Source organism: Heptranchias perlo, chromosome 4 (genome assembly GCF_035084215.1).
Source record: "Heptranchias perlo isolate sHepPer1 chromosome 4, sHepPer1.hap1, whole genome shotgun sequence".
Classification (NCBI taxonomy): domain Eukaryota; kingdom Metazoa; phylum Chordata; class Chondrichthyes; order Hexanchiformes; family Hexanchidae; genus Heptranchias; species Heptranchias perlo.
Window position 1 is genome coordinate 113,154,044 of NC_090328.1, and position 14,967 is coordinate 113,169,010.

Below are 14,967 nucleotides of genomic sequence, written 5' to 3' on the forward strand. Positions count from 1 at the left end.
TTTCATTTAAAATTATAATAAAAGATTTTTTTAAAAATTCCTGGCATTTCAGCAGCCTTAATACTGTAAAAATAGAAATCACAGCACAGGAGTCGGCCACTGAACCAACAAGTGTGTGCAAACTCTTCCACTGGAGATACGTACTCAAATCTCATTTACCCCGCCCTTTCCCGTACCCTCTTACCTTCTCCCTGTTCAAATACTTATCTAATTAATTTTTAAATGAGTTTATAGTCTTTGCTTCAATAGCCACTTCTGATAAGGCATTCCATGTTATAATAACCCTGTGATAACATTTCTTTGTTCCTTGAGTATCAACCCTCAGTCCACACTCCTTGTTATCAATTCACCAACTAGTGTGGAAACAATCTTTAACTATTTACTTTCTCAAACCTTTCATAGTTTTAAAAATCTCTATTATAGCTCAAGCTCAATTTTGAAGCCATTCTTCATAGAATCATACTGCACAGAAGGAGGCCATTTGGCCCATTGCGCCTGTGCCTGCTCTCTGAAAGAGCTATCCAATTAGTCCCACTCCCCTGCTCTTTCCAGGTAGCCCTGCAAATTTTTCCTTTGCAAGTATTTATCCAATTCATAACTACAACGTCTCATTCCTGCTATCATTTTAGTGAATCTTTGCTGTACCCTTTGCATGACTCTAAAATCCTTCCTATAATGGGGTGCCCAGAACTGCACACAATACTCCAACTGTAGCTTAATCAACATCTTGTGCAAATTCAGCATAACTTCTTCTCTTCTGTATTCAAAGCCTATATAAAATCAGAACCCTATTTGCCTTTCTTTGTTGTCTTTCCAACCTGCATGCCCACCTTTAAAGATCTATGTATCTGCAAATAAAAGAAAGACTTGAATTTCTATGGCGTCTTTCATGACTTCAGGACGTCCCAAAGCATTTTACAGCCAATGAACTACTTTTGAATTGCAGTCACTGTTGTAATGTAGGAAACGCGGCAATCAATTTGCGCACAGCAAGATCCCACAAACGACAACATGATAATGACCAGATAACCTGTCTTTTAATGACGTTGATTGAGGAATAAATATTGATCAGGACACCGGGAGAACTCCCCTGCTCTTCTTCAAATAGTGCCATGGGGTCTTTTAAGTCCACCTGAGAGGGCAGTCGGGGCCTCAGTTTAACGTCTCATCCGAAAGACAGCACCTCCGTCAGTGCAGCACTCCTTCAGTACTGCACTCGGTTGACAATTGTACATTTAGGGTATACTTCCCTCTTTTCCTCAAAATGAACTACTTCACATTTCTCTGCACTAAACTGCACATGCCACCTATCTGCCCACTTCGCTAACCTCTCTATGCTCATGCACACTTGCTTAGTTAGTCGTGCCCCTACTTTGGTATCATTGGGGTCTAAATTCCACATCATTGCGCCTGTTTTTCAGATGTGAAACAGGTGCAACAATGACAAATCCAGCACAATGGTCCATGCCCGACTTACACAGGCACAGGGGGCCACTGCTAAATTGGCCCTGAGAAGTTTTTAGGCAGCCTTGAATGGCCTACTCATGTACATTAACTATAGAGGTTTTGAAAATAATTTTTCTTTGAATCTGCAACAGCCATAGTGTCCTAAAGTTACCATCACTGAATATATAACATTCATACAGAGATTTTATACTGCACTCCTGTTCTGGTAAAAGTGTCAACAATTAACACCTTTACTAGTGCTGCACTCAAAGGATTGTGAAGGAGCAAAGTGAAGACTGTCACTTGGGTCCTGAGCATATTCTTTGCTTGGTGGGTAAATCAGAATTAATGTTTTCTGTGAGCAGTCACTGCTCACACCAAATGTATATTCAACAGGTGTGTTAGCAAAGGTTGGGACGTTTCTATCAATTAAGTGGCCCGTGAGCATTAAAGCTGGTCATTATTACAGGTGCATTGAGGTTGGCTGATATTTTGTCCTTACCACTAACAAATTAATTTTCCATGGACTCTCACATTCCATTCTCATGCAATCCAACAGGTTAATTAGTGGTTCGTGATGGCTAGCAAAAAAAATGGTCTCTCCCACGTTTAAAATTCCATCTGCCTGATGTAGTGCCAGGTAATTCAATGGGGATGTGGGCAGAGTTTTATTTATTGTTAGTAAGCTAATGACATCATCTTGGAGCCTTTCCATACTGCAAACAATGAGATGCCACAACTTGTTCATATCATACAGTTAAAACAATGACGCCTTGTGACAGATTTCTTTCTCAATATTGACTTTTGCTGTTTTATTAATGACGACTTTTTAAAAATGAATACAAGTGTAAGATGTAACTAACTTGCTAAAATTAGTGCCGTCTGAAACCTAATCTGGTCTCCCACTTATTTCAACATGAATACCTCACTGTACAATATCCACAGAGGTGACCACAGGGTATAACAATTATCAGCGTCGGTTGCAGACACAACATGTAGGCAGACAGGCAGGTACATCCACAAGTTCTTTTACGGCTTATAGAAATTATAACATTTTGGTTATCTAATCTGCAACTTATGGAATATTTATAATGTTTGCATTATATTTCAACAAAACTGTTTGTTATACATAACACCCATGAATAATTCACAGAGTTAAACACAATCAACCTTCATTAAATCCTACTCAGCTTTTTTTTAATATCTTTAAATTGTTTTAGGCAGCTGCCCTGAACAGCTAAGAAACGACCTGACACAATATCGGGTCCGAGGTCCTTGGGAGGCAGGAAGTTGGTCCCCGAAACTGGCCTTCATTTTACGCCCAAAAAACAGGAGCAACAAGGTCCAATTTCTCCCCCTAAATATCCATTCCTCATTCAGCTTCCCAATTAGTAGAAATTAAATAAAGGTGGGAGTCAAAACTCCTCCAGTCAAATTTAACAAAAAAGCCAATGTGAGTGTAAAACAGGAAGAATTTCATCCCAATAAAATCAGCAGAATGCTAGGACGCCATGCCACGAAACAACGTCTCATGGTAAATAATCAAATGTCACCTGGAGAACTATGTTTAACATTTCACTGGTCCACATCAAATATGTACACATTTTGCTTCCATTTGTAACGAGTTTTTTTTTAAATTTCAACTTTAACTCAGTGCACTTTAAATATGTTCCGACAACTAGCAGAGTAACTAACAGGCTGCAGACACAGTGCCGAGTTATTCTACAGGTCAGTTGGCAGGAACTGCATTTCCCATCAGTATCACTTCCCGTGCAGCCTAGTTTCCCGGCTGAAGACTGATTATATCTCTCACACGAATGGTTGGCAGGTGAGAATGTCGACCTCTACTGAGACTTAACCACAAGAAACAGTTCTAACAACCAACATATTTAAAATTATTAGTGTACTGTCAAGTTGAAATAGAATGTTAAAGTAGATCAGAGTACGCTCACCCTGTCAGACACTATAAATTAGTAATTGGAAGTGTATTGGACAATAATGCAGCTGAAAAAAACACTACATATTGATATCACCTTTGATGTATGCAGGTTAAAAAAACAAAAACGAGCTTAATTGACCATTCAAACACTCATTGAAGAGGTTCTGTAAATAAGATTAAATATTTATCAATTATGATGCCCTCTTCGCCCCCCAAAAAATTAGAGTTTCAAGACGAATCATGCCTTAGTACAAGTATAGAAATTGTAACTGTTTCATTAAGAAATGCACTCATTAAATCGACATTGCAATTACTGAGAATTTGAAGAGGTTTTGGTTATCAGAGAAGAACACTGTATTTTTCTTTGTCATTTTTCACAAAGGTCTGGTAACAACCCTCTAAACATTTACAGAAGATACATTAATGATTCAAATATAGTCGACCAGAATGTTATTTCGATCCATTAAAAAGGGCAACTGACCAATAAGCTGGTCAATTTAGCTCAATTAGTAGTCCTCTCAGCTCAGGTTCAGATTTCCTTGCTGCTTGTGAGTCCTGCTGTGTGTAAAAATGGCTGCTGTATCTACCCACATCACAACGGCCACATTTGAAAGTAATGTGCACTATTTGGAATGTGCAAATCCATTCTTCGGTTTAGTGATGCTCACAAACCCAATGGTCAAAAGGGCAAGAATCCACCTTTTATTTTTAAACAGGAAGATGTAGATATTTGGCCCAAGATTCCGATTACATTGCTCACCCAGAGATCGAGATAGTGAACCCAGGTGTAAGTTGCAGGGTCAGCCAAATTACATACGCAGAAGCATGCAGGCCTATCTAAATATGGCCCAAGATACCTCACATAGACCGGGGGGGAGGGTGGAAACCTGGGCATGAAAGTCAAGAGGGGGGGGCGCTATAAACTACCTGAAGGGGAGGGTGGTAGTGGGCTGGGCAAAGTGGAGGGAGGGAAACAAGTCAGAAAGGGGTGGGGGGAGGCGGGAAGAGGAGCAGGAGCATGCAAGAAGAATGGGAAAATACCTGGAGGAGATGCAGAGACCAGGTGCAGCAGCTTACATAGAATTACATAGAATGTACAGCACAGAAACAGGCCTTCCGGACCAACTGGTCCATGCCGGTGTTTATACTCCACACAAGCCTCCTTCCTCCCTACATCATCTCACCCGATCAGCATATCCTTCGATTCCTTTCCCCCTTATGTGTTTATCTAGCTTCCCCTTAAATGCATCCATGCTATTTGCCTCAATTATCCTATTCAAGAAAGGAGGGAGACAGAAAGAAATTATTATAGGCCAATTAGCCTCACATCTGTCATTGGGAAAATGCTAGAATCGATTATTAAGGAAGTAGTAGCAGGACGTTTAGAGACTCAAAATAAAATCAAGGAGAGTCAACATGGTTTTATGAAAGGGTCTGACAAATTTATTAGAGTTCTTTGAGGAAGTAACGAGCAGGTGAACAAACAGATGTAGTGTATTTGGATTTCCAAAAGGCATTCGATAAGGTGCCACATAAAAGGTTACCGCACGGGTAAGAGCTCATGGTGTTGGGGGTAATATATTAGCATGGGTAGAGGATTGGCTAACTAACAGAAAACAGAGAGTCGGGATAAAGGGGTCATTTTCAGGATGGCAATCTGTAACTAGAGGGGTGCTGCAGGGATCAATGCTGGGGCCTCAGCTATTTACAATCTATATCAATGACTTGGATGAAGGAAGTGAGTGTACTGTGGCCAAATTTACTGATGATACAAAGATAGTTGGAAAAGTAAGTTGTGAGGAGGACACAAAGTGTCTGCAAAGGGATATAGATAGGTTAAGCGAGTGGGCAAAAATTTGGCAGATGGAGTATAATGTGGTAAAATGCGAAGTCATCCACTTTGGTAGGAAGAATAAAAAAGCAAAATATTATATATATGGAGAAAGACTACAGAATGCTGTGGTACAGAGATATTTGGGTGTCCTCGTACATGAAACACAAAAGTTAGCACACAGGTACAGCAGGTAATTGGGAAGACAAATGGAATATTGGCCTTTATTTCAAGGGGGATGGAGTATAAAAGCAGGGAAGTCTTGCTACAACTGTACAGTGTGCTGGTGAGACCACACCTAGAGGACTGCATACAGTTTAGGTCCCCTTATTTAAGGAAGGATATTCTTGCATTGGAGGTGGTTCAGAGAAGGTTCACTAGGTTGAGTCCGGGTATGGAAGGGTTGTCTTATGAGGAAAGATTGAACAGGTTGGGTCTATGATCACTGGAGTTTAGAAGAATGAGAGGAGATCTTATTGAAACACAAGATTCTGAGGGGGTTTGACAGGGTAAATGCTGAGAAGATGTTTCCCCTCATAGGGGAATCTAGAACTAGGGGGCATAGTCTCAGAATAAGGAGTCACCCATTTAAGACGGAGATGAGGAGAAATTTCTTCTCTCAGAGGGTTGTGAACCTTTGTGATTCTTTGCCCCAAACAGCGGTGGAGGCTGAGTCATTGAATATATTCAAGGCTGAGTTAGACAAATTTTTGATCAGCAAGGAAATCAAAGGATATGGGGAACAGGCTGGAAAGTGGAGTTGAGGCCAGAATCAGATCAGCCATGATCTCATTGAATGGCGGAGCAGGCTGTAAGGGCCAAATGGCCGACTCCTGCTCCTATCTCTTATGTTACCTTATGTTTTTTTTTATGTATGTAGTAGCGAGTTCCACATTCTAACCATTCTCTGGGTAAAGACGTTTCTCCTGAATTCCCTATTGAATTTATTAGTGACTATCTTATATTTATGGCCCCTAGTTCTGGTCTCCCCTGCAAGAGGAAACATCTTCTCTACCTCTACCCTATCAAACTCTTTCACAATCTTAAAGATCTCTATCACTTCATCCCTCAGTCTTCTATTTTCTGGAGAAAAGAGCCCCAGCCTGCTCAATCTTTCCTGATAGGTATAACCTCTCAGTTCTAGTATCATCTTAAAAGGAGTAATGGCAGCACTGGAGAAAGAGGGCACCTGTGCAAGAAGGATGACAGCTCGATCAAAGGTCTAGCTGGACAGAATATTAATCTAGAAGTAATAGGAGCGAGTAACAAAGGTAATGCAATAATCACGGGGGACTTTAATTGGCAATGGTAGCTTGGAGGATGAGTTCATGGAATGCATTCGAGACAGTTTCCTAGACCAATACATCGTGGAAGCAAAAAGGGAACAGGCTATTTTAGATCTTGTCTTGTGTAATGAGACAGGGTTAATTAGTAATCTCACAGCAAGGGATCCTCTGGAGAAGAGTGATCATAATAAGATCGAATTTCACATTGAGTTCGAGAGTGACATACTTAAATCTGAAACTAGAGTCTTGAACTTAAATAAAGCCAACTGCATAGGCATGAGGAGCGAGTTGGCTAAGGTAGATTGGGAAATTAGATTAAAAGGTATGACAGTAGGTTAAGAAATATTTCATAATTCTCAACGAATTCCATTGAGAAATAAAAACTCCTTGGGAAAAGTGATCCATCCTTGGCTAACTAAAGAAGTTAAGGATAGTATTAGATTAAAAGAAGAGGCTTACAATATTACCAAGAAGAGTAGTAAGCCTGAGGATTGGGAAGTTTTAGAAATCGGCAAAGGATGAACAAAAAATTGATAAAGAGCGAGAAAATTGAATATGAGAGTAAACTAGCAAGAAATATAAAAACAGATTGTAAGAGCTACTACAAGTATGTAAAAAGGAAGAGAGCAGCGAAAGTAAACCTGCGTTCCTTAGAGGCTGAGACAAGAGAAATTATAATGGGGAATAAGGAAATGGCGGAGACGTTAAACAAATATTTTATATCTGTCTTCACAGAAGAAAACACAAAAAGCATACCAGTAATAGTGGGGAACCTAGGGTCTAATGAGAGTGAGGAACTTAAAACAATTAATATTAGTAAAGACAAAGTACTTGAGAAATTAATGGGACTAAAAGCCAACAAATCTTCTGGACCTGATCGACCACATCCAAGAGTTCTAAAAGAGGTGGCGGCAGAGATAGTGGATGCATTTGTTTTGATCTTCCAGAATTCCCTAGATTCTAGAACGGTCCCAGTGGATTGGAAGGTAGCAAATGTAATCCCGCTATTCAAGAAAGGAGGAAGAGAGAACACAGGGAACTACAGGCCAGTTCGCCTGACATCGGTTGTCGGGAAAACGCTGGAAGCTATTATTAAGGACGTGGGAACAGGGCACTGATTAGACAGAGTCAACATGTGATTTAATGAAAGGGAAATCGTATTTGACAAATCTATTCGAGTTTTTTGAGGATGTAACTAGCAGGGTAGATAATGGATGTCGTATATTTGGATTTTCAAAAGGCATTCGATAAGGTGCCACATAAAAGGTTGTGACACACGACAAGGGCTCATGGGATTGGGGGTAATATATTAGCACGGATAAAAGATTGGTTAACAGACAAGAAACAAAGAGTAGGAATGAACGGGTCGTTTTCGGATTGGCTGGCTGTGACTAGTGGGGTGCCGCAAGGATCAATGCTTGGGCCTGAGCTATTTACAATCTATATCAATGACTTAGATGACTTAGAGTGTAATGTATCCAAGTTTGCTGACGATACAAAGCTAGGTGGGAAAGTAAGCTGTGAACAGGACACAAAGAGTCTGCAAAGAGATATAGACAAGTTAAGTGAGTGGGCAAGAAGGTGGCAGATGGAGTATAATGTGGGGAAATGTGAGGTTATTCACATTAAATGTTGGTGTTCAGAGAGATCTGGGTGTCCTTGTCAACAAAACACAAAAAGTTAACATGCAGGTACAGCAAGCAATTAGGAAGGCAAATGGTATGTTGGCCTTTATTGCAAGGGGGTTGGAATACAAGAGTAAGGAAGTCTTGTTACAACTGTACGGGGCTTTGGTGAGACCAAACCTGGAGTACTGTGTACAGTTTTGGTCGCCTTATCTAAGGAAGGATATACTTGCCTTAGAGGGGGTGCGACGAAGGTTCACTAGATTGATTCCTGGGATGAAAGGGCCTATATTCTGTGGAGTTTAGAAGGATGAGAGGTGATCACATTGAAACGTATCAAATTCTGAGAGGGCTTGACAGGGTAGATGCTGAGAGATTGTTTCCCCTGGCTAGAGTGTCTAGAACTATGAGGCATAGTCTCAGGATAAGGGATTGGCCATTTAAGACTGAGATGAGGAGGAATTTCTTCACTCAGAGGGTTGTGAATCTTTGGAATTCTCTACCCCAGAGGGCTGTCGATGCTCAGTCATTTTGTATATTCAAGGCTGAGATCAGTAGATTTTTGGACTCTAAGGGAATCTAGGGATATGGGGATCGGGCAGGAAAGTGCAGTTGAGGTCGAAGATGAGCCATGAGCTGATTGAATGGCGGAGCAAGCTCGAAGGGCCGTATGGCCTACTCCTGCTCCTATTTCTTATGTTCAAACAGCAAACTTCAGGGAACCAGACTTGCAGGTCATCCTAACAGAGGAATATAAGAACATAAGAAATAGGAGCAGGAGTAGGCCAATCGGCCCCTCGAGCCTGCTCCGCCATTCAATAAGATCATGGCTGATCTGATCCTAACCTCAAATCTAAATTCATGTCCAATTTCCTGCCCGCTCCCCGTAACCCCTAATTCCCTTCACTTCCAGGAAACTGTCCATTTCTGTTTTAAATATATTTAATGATGTAGCTTCCACAGCTTCCTGGGGCAGCAAATTCCACAGACCTACTACCCTCTGAGTGAAGAAGTTTCTCCTCATCTCAGTTTTGAAAGAGCAGCCCCTTATTCTAAGATTATGCCCCCTAGTTCTAGTTTCACCCATCCTTGGGAACATCCTTACCGCATCCACCCGATCAAGTCCCTTCACAATCTTATATGTTTCAATAAGATCGCCTCTCATTCTTCTGAACTCCAATGAGTAGAGTCCCAATCTACTCAACCTCTCCTCATATGTCCACCCCCTCATCCCCGGGATTAACCGAGTGAACCTTCTTTGTACTGCCTCGAGAGCAAGTATGTCTTTTCGTAAATATGGACACCAAAACGGTATGCAGTATTCCAGGTGCGGCCTCACCAATACCTTATATAACTGCAGCAATACCTCCCTGTTTTTATATTCTATCCCCCTAGCAATAAAAGCCAACATTCCGTTGGCCTTCTTGATCACCTGCTGCACCTGCAAACTAACTTTTTGATTTTCTTGCACGAGGACCCCCAGATCCCTTTGTACTGCAGTACTTTCCAGTTGCTCGCCATTAAGATAATAACTTGCTCTCTGATTTTTCCTGCCATAGTGCATAACCTCACATTTTCCAATATTGTATTGCATCTGCCAAATCTCCGCCCACTCACCCAGCCTGTCTATATCCCCTTGTAGGTTTTTTATGTCCTCCTCACTCTCCACTTTCCCTCCCATCTTTGTATCATCTGCAAACTTTGATATGTTACACTCGGTCCCCTCCTCCAAATCGTTAATATAGATTGTAAAGAGTTGGGGACCCAGCACCGACCCCTGCGGAACACCACTGGCTACTGGTTGCCAGTCCGAGAATGAACCATTTATCCCAACTCTCTGCTTCCTGTTAGATAACCAATCCTCCACCCATGCCAGAATATTACCCCCAATCCAGTGATTCTTTATCTTGAGCAATAATCTTTTATGTGGCACCTTGTCGAATGCCTTCTGGAAGTCCAAATACACTACGTCCACTGGTTCCCCTTTATCCACCCTGTACGTTATATCCTCAAAGAACTCAAGCAAATTTGTCAGACATGACTTCCCCTTCGTAAAGCCATGCTGACTTTGTCCTATTAAATTATGTTTATCCAAATGTTCCGCTACTGTCTCCTTAATAATAGACTCCAAAATTTTACCCACCACAGATGTTAAGCTAACTGGTCTATAATTTCCAGCCTTCTGCCTACTACCCTTTTTAAATAAGGGTGTTACATTGGCAGTTTTCCAATCTGCCGGGACCTTTGCCGAGTCCAGAGAATTTTGGAAAATTATTACCAAAGCATCCACAATCCCTACTGCCACTTCCCTCAAGACCCTCGGATGCAAGCCATCAGGTCCAGGGGATTTATCCGCCTTGAGTCCCATTAATTTACTGAGTACCAATTCCTTAGTGATTTTAATCGTATTTAGCTCCTCCCCCCGCTAGAGCCCCCTGTTTGTCCAGTGTTGGGATATTCTTAGTGTCCTCTACCGTAAAGACTGAAACAAAATATTTGTTAAGCATTTTTGCCATCTCCATGTTTCCCACCATTAATTTCCCGGTCTCATCCTCTAAAGGACCTAAGTTTGCCTTAGCCACCCTTTTTCTTTTTATATAACTGTAGAAACTCTTGCTATCTGTTTTTATATTTTTGCTAATTTATTTTCATAATCTATCTTCCCTTTCTTCATCAATCCTTTCATTACTTTTTGCTGTCTTTTGAAGACTTCCCAATCTTCTATCCTCCCACTAAGTTTGGCTACCTTATATGTCCTTGTTTTTAGTCGGATACTATCCTTAATTTCTTTACTTAGCCACGGATGGCTGTCATTTCTTTTACACCCTTTTTTCCTCAGTGGAATATATATTTTTTGAAAGTTGTAAAATAACTCCTTAAATGAACACCACTGCTCATGTACCGTCTTACCCTTTAATCTATTTTCCCAGTCCACTTTAATCAATTCCGCTCTCATACCATCATAGTCTCCTTTATTCAAGCTCAGTACGCTTGTTTGAGAACCAACCTTCTCACCCTCTAATTGGATATGGAATGTAACCATGTTATGGTCACTCATTCCAAGGGGATCCTTAACTAGGACATTATTAATTAATCCTGGCTCATTACACAGGACCAGGTCCAAGGTTGCTTGCCCCCTTGTTGGTTCAGTTACATACTGCTCAAGAAATCCATCCCTAATACACTCAATAAACTCTTCCTCAAGGCTGCCCTGCCCAATTTGATTTGTCCAGTTAATATGATAGTTAAAATCCCCCATAATTATAGCTGTTCCCTTATTACATGCCCCGACTATTTCCTGATTAATACTTCTTCCAGCAGAGTTGCAACTATTAGGAGGCCTATATACTACGTCCACGAGTGTTTTTTGCCCCTTATTATTCCTTATCTCTACCCAAACTGTTTCATTATCCTGATCCTTTGACCCAATATCTTTTCTCTGTATTACAGTGATTCCTTCCCTTATTAACATAGCCACCCCACCTCCCCTTCCTTCCTGCCTGTCCTTCCTGATTGTTAAATACCCTGGCATATTTAATTCCCAGTCGTTGTCACCCTGCAGCCATGTTTCTGTAATGGCCACAAGATCATACCCATACGTAGTTATTTGTGCCGTTAACTCCTCCATTTTGTTACGAATGCTACGTGCATTCAGATAAAGAACTTTCAAATATGTTTTGTGACACTTAGTTCCTGCTTTTTCCTTTTTTAACACTTTACCTTTTACTCCATACCTTCTGACCCTTCCTGATATGCTTTCCTCTGTCTCCCTGCTCAGGTTCCCAACCCCCTGCCACAGCTTTGATGCTGGGTTAATCGTCTTACGTCTTCTAGTTTTCATTTTATCTGTCGTGCCTAAAGTACACTTTCTTTCCGCTGCTCTATGCTTTTCCCTTTCACTTGTTCTTGAACAACTGTTTGTACTATTTGTATTGTAGATTTCCCCTGGGTCTTCCCCTCTCTTGCTGCTCTCAACTTTATTCCCTTCTGACTCCCCGCTCAGGTTCCCATCCCCCTGCCACTCTAGTTTAAACCTTCCCCAACAGCACTAGCAAACACGGAGCAGAAGAAACTGGCTGTATGGGGTAAGGGGCCAGAAACACACCAAGAATGTGGTACACACTTTGTGGGGGGAGATGGCTGTGGCATTAAATGCCACCTTCACAAATCCCACAATCCCCTGCCCTGCAAGAAGAGGTTTAATGACCTCACCAGAGCAGCCAAGGTAACCAACTGCTCCCCCTGAGCCTTCCTTGCAGTCTCTTTATTTATGTGGCACTTCTTCATTCATTACCCTCACGGTGCCAGAGGTGAAAGTGGGATCTGGCATTGGTGAACTGAGGCTCCACAGAAGCCAGCCTCTGGCTCTACAGCCTGTGGACTACAGCAAGGTCTTCCTACTGTGATGCAAGGGCAAATCCTAGTTTTTGTTGTTCTCCTTTGATGCAGCCTTATCCTGCATACTTCTGTTATTCTTCCTCCTGCTCCTGTTCTGCCTCCATCATCAGACATATATTAGAATGCCCAGAGTGAACACCATGGGAAGGGTTCCTTTACAGAAGCATAGGAAGCAAAACATTTCCCTGCCTGAAACTGCTGAAAGGCAGCTCACAGAATCCTCTCTTAGCTGAGAAAAGATTTTTCTAATGGCTTCAGTAAAAGCTGATACTTCAGACAAAGTTTGTGGGCATTCAAAGCCTGTGAACTCAACCATTTCCTAATTCGAGACTCACGTGGGTAACTTACCCTCTTTTCTACAAGCCTAACTTAAGTCAGCTGCAATTCTGGTTTAAACTGCACAATTTCTGGGACAGCTGTTTTGACCGTCACTATCCTGACATATGTAAACATGCTCCACCTTGGGCTGGGAGGCATCTTCTGCCAGCAGCCAATTCTAGAACAGGTATAACTCTGGCTTTTCCAGTCTCCTACATCAGAATCACACCACTTTTGGACCTTTAAAAAAAACAAAGGTGGAGAATATCCCCCATGCCTGGAAGTAATTCAAAAAATAATCAGGAGAGAGATGTAAAATGACATTTAAAACCATATAAGTATCATTTGCGGATCTTTTCAACATTACTTTGGTGGTGACATGTTAGCATTCCCAGACATATATGGCACAGTTGTGAGAAACAGCACTCCAGGCGTGGAGCCTCATTAGCAGCAAGTGCAGACACAAAGACAGAGCTGTAACATGGTAGCCCCAATTTTCTAACCCCAACTTACCATTAGCCCCCACCATTCCGTAGTGGGATTCTCTATCCCCACTTGCTTTTTACCTTGGTCTGACATGGTGAACTACTGTTTACCAGCACCTTACCTGCTCCAAGCGCTTAGCAGCTGTCATACATGCTGCAGTTTGTGTAGAATCTAAAGCCTGTTGCAGTTTTCCAAGAAGCTGGCTTATTTGTTGCTCCTTTTGATATAGTTGAGCTGTCAGGGAAAGCTGTCTTTGATGGTGCTGGGCCTCGCTGGATTTCAATGCATCATAACGCATGTTCAGCTCACTGTAGAGCTAACGTAAAAATATATACCTTCAGTACAGAATAGACACACAGAGAATATACACTTCGAGACAGTTGAATAGTATGCAAAATAATTCCATGCAGGAGAAAAAGATGGGCACCTGACCGGGTGTTGGTCAATCCTAAATACCGCAGGGGGAGGCCAAGACAATAGATGGGCACCTGACCGGGTGTTGGTCAATCCTAAATACCGCAGGGGGAGGCCAAGACAATAGATGGGCACCTGACCGGGTGTTGGTCAATCCTAAATACCGCAGCGGGAGGCCAAGACAACACCACAAGCACACGTTGGAGATTGAGAGAACAGAATCCTTTTTTGGAGTAAGTAATTGATTGGTTCAGGGGAACACACAAAGTCACAGGGTGCAACCTACAACTGCTTGCACCTTGGGGAATGTTGCCATTCAGCAGTGCTCTGTTATGCTGCCTTAGGTTGCCCACAGATAATAGACGAAATGGCTTGTTCCATCAACCAATGCATCTATTACCTATGTTTTATGCTTCTGTGCACAGCTGATTGGCAAATGTTCCTGATGGCCTCAGTGCCAGCCTGGAATATGACCCTGTTGCATAAAAAAATCCAAATGTATGTGACCTTTATACCACTGGCAGTGACGTGCCTGTGGTAATATTGAAGATACAGCAGGCAACACAACTCCTGGATGACTTCCTTTCTGAAGCACTGTTCCTAGGTCAGGTGAAGGTAGGAGTGCCTTACAAAGGAATATAGGAATTGCTGGATGGAAAAAGACCAAGGTCCATCTAGTTCCCCTTCTACCATCCTGGTGGTCACATGATACAACAATAATGGAGTTGTTGACTTATCTTAGCAATCAATCTCTATCAATCAACCAGACATAAGGTGAGAAATACCCCAGTGGTGGAGAGCTTTGGGAACCATAGGTCCAAAGTCACCTCTTCCTCCCGAGCCTCCTACACTTACCACATGTCACGTCTCAACTTACTCAGATACTGGGTCCCAAAATATTTTATTTTAATATGAAAGAAATCTATTTAATTTGCATTTGAATGAATCAATGCTATCTGCTTCTACTGTCTCCCTAGGGAGCCTATTCCATATATTGAACATTCGCTCAGTGAAATAACGGGGGCAATTTCAACCAAACCCGCCCGATTTACTTTCCATTGAAGTCACTGTGACAATAAAGTTCAATGACGACTAAACAATAAAACAAAATATGTGATATACAAGAACACTTTCTGATACTTGGAGAAAGAAAACTGGGGTTTACAGTTGTAACCTACGCTTTATACTGCACAGGCTCATCAACAATGATATTATGATATTGGA

General features: G+C 41.7%; 1 protein-coding gene across 5 annotated transcripts in view; it reads right to left on the reverse strand.

The window, feature by feature from the left end:
* Positions 1–14,967, reverse strand: part of cntln (centlein, centrosomal protein) — a 366,307-nt gene that overhangs the window by 225,884 nt on the left and 125,456 nt on the right. For all 5 annotated transcript variants that reach the window (XM_067983463.1, XM_067983465.1, XM_067983464.1 and 2 more), the window contains exon 9: positions 13,451–13,645. In XM_067983463.1, the coding sequence (XP_067839564.1) occupies positions 13,451–13,645 (195 nt within the window). The remainder of the gene's footprint in view (positions 1–13,450; positions 13,646–14,967) is intronic.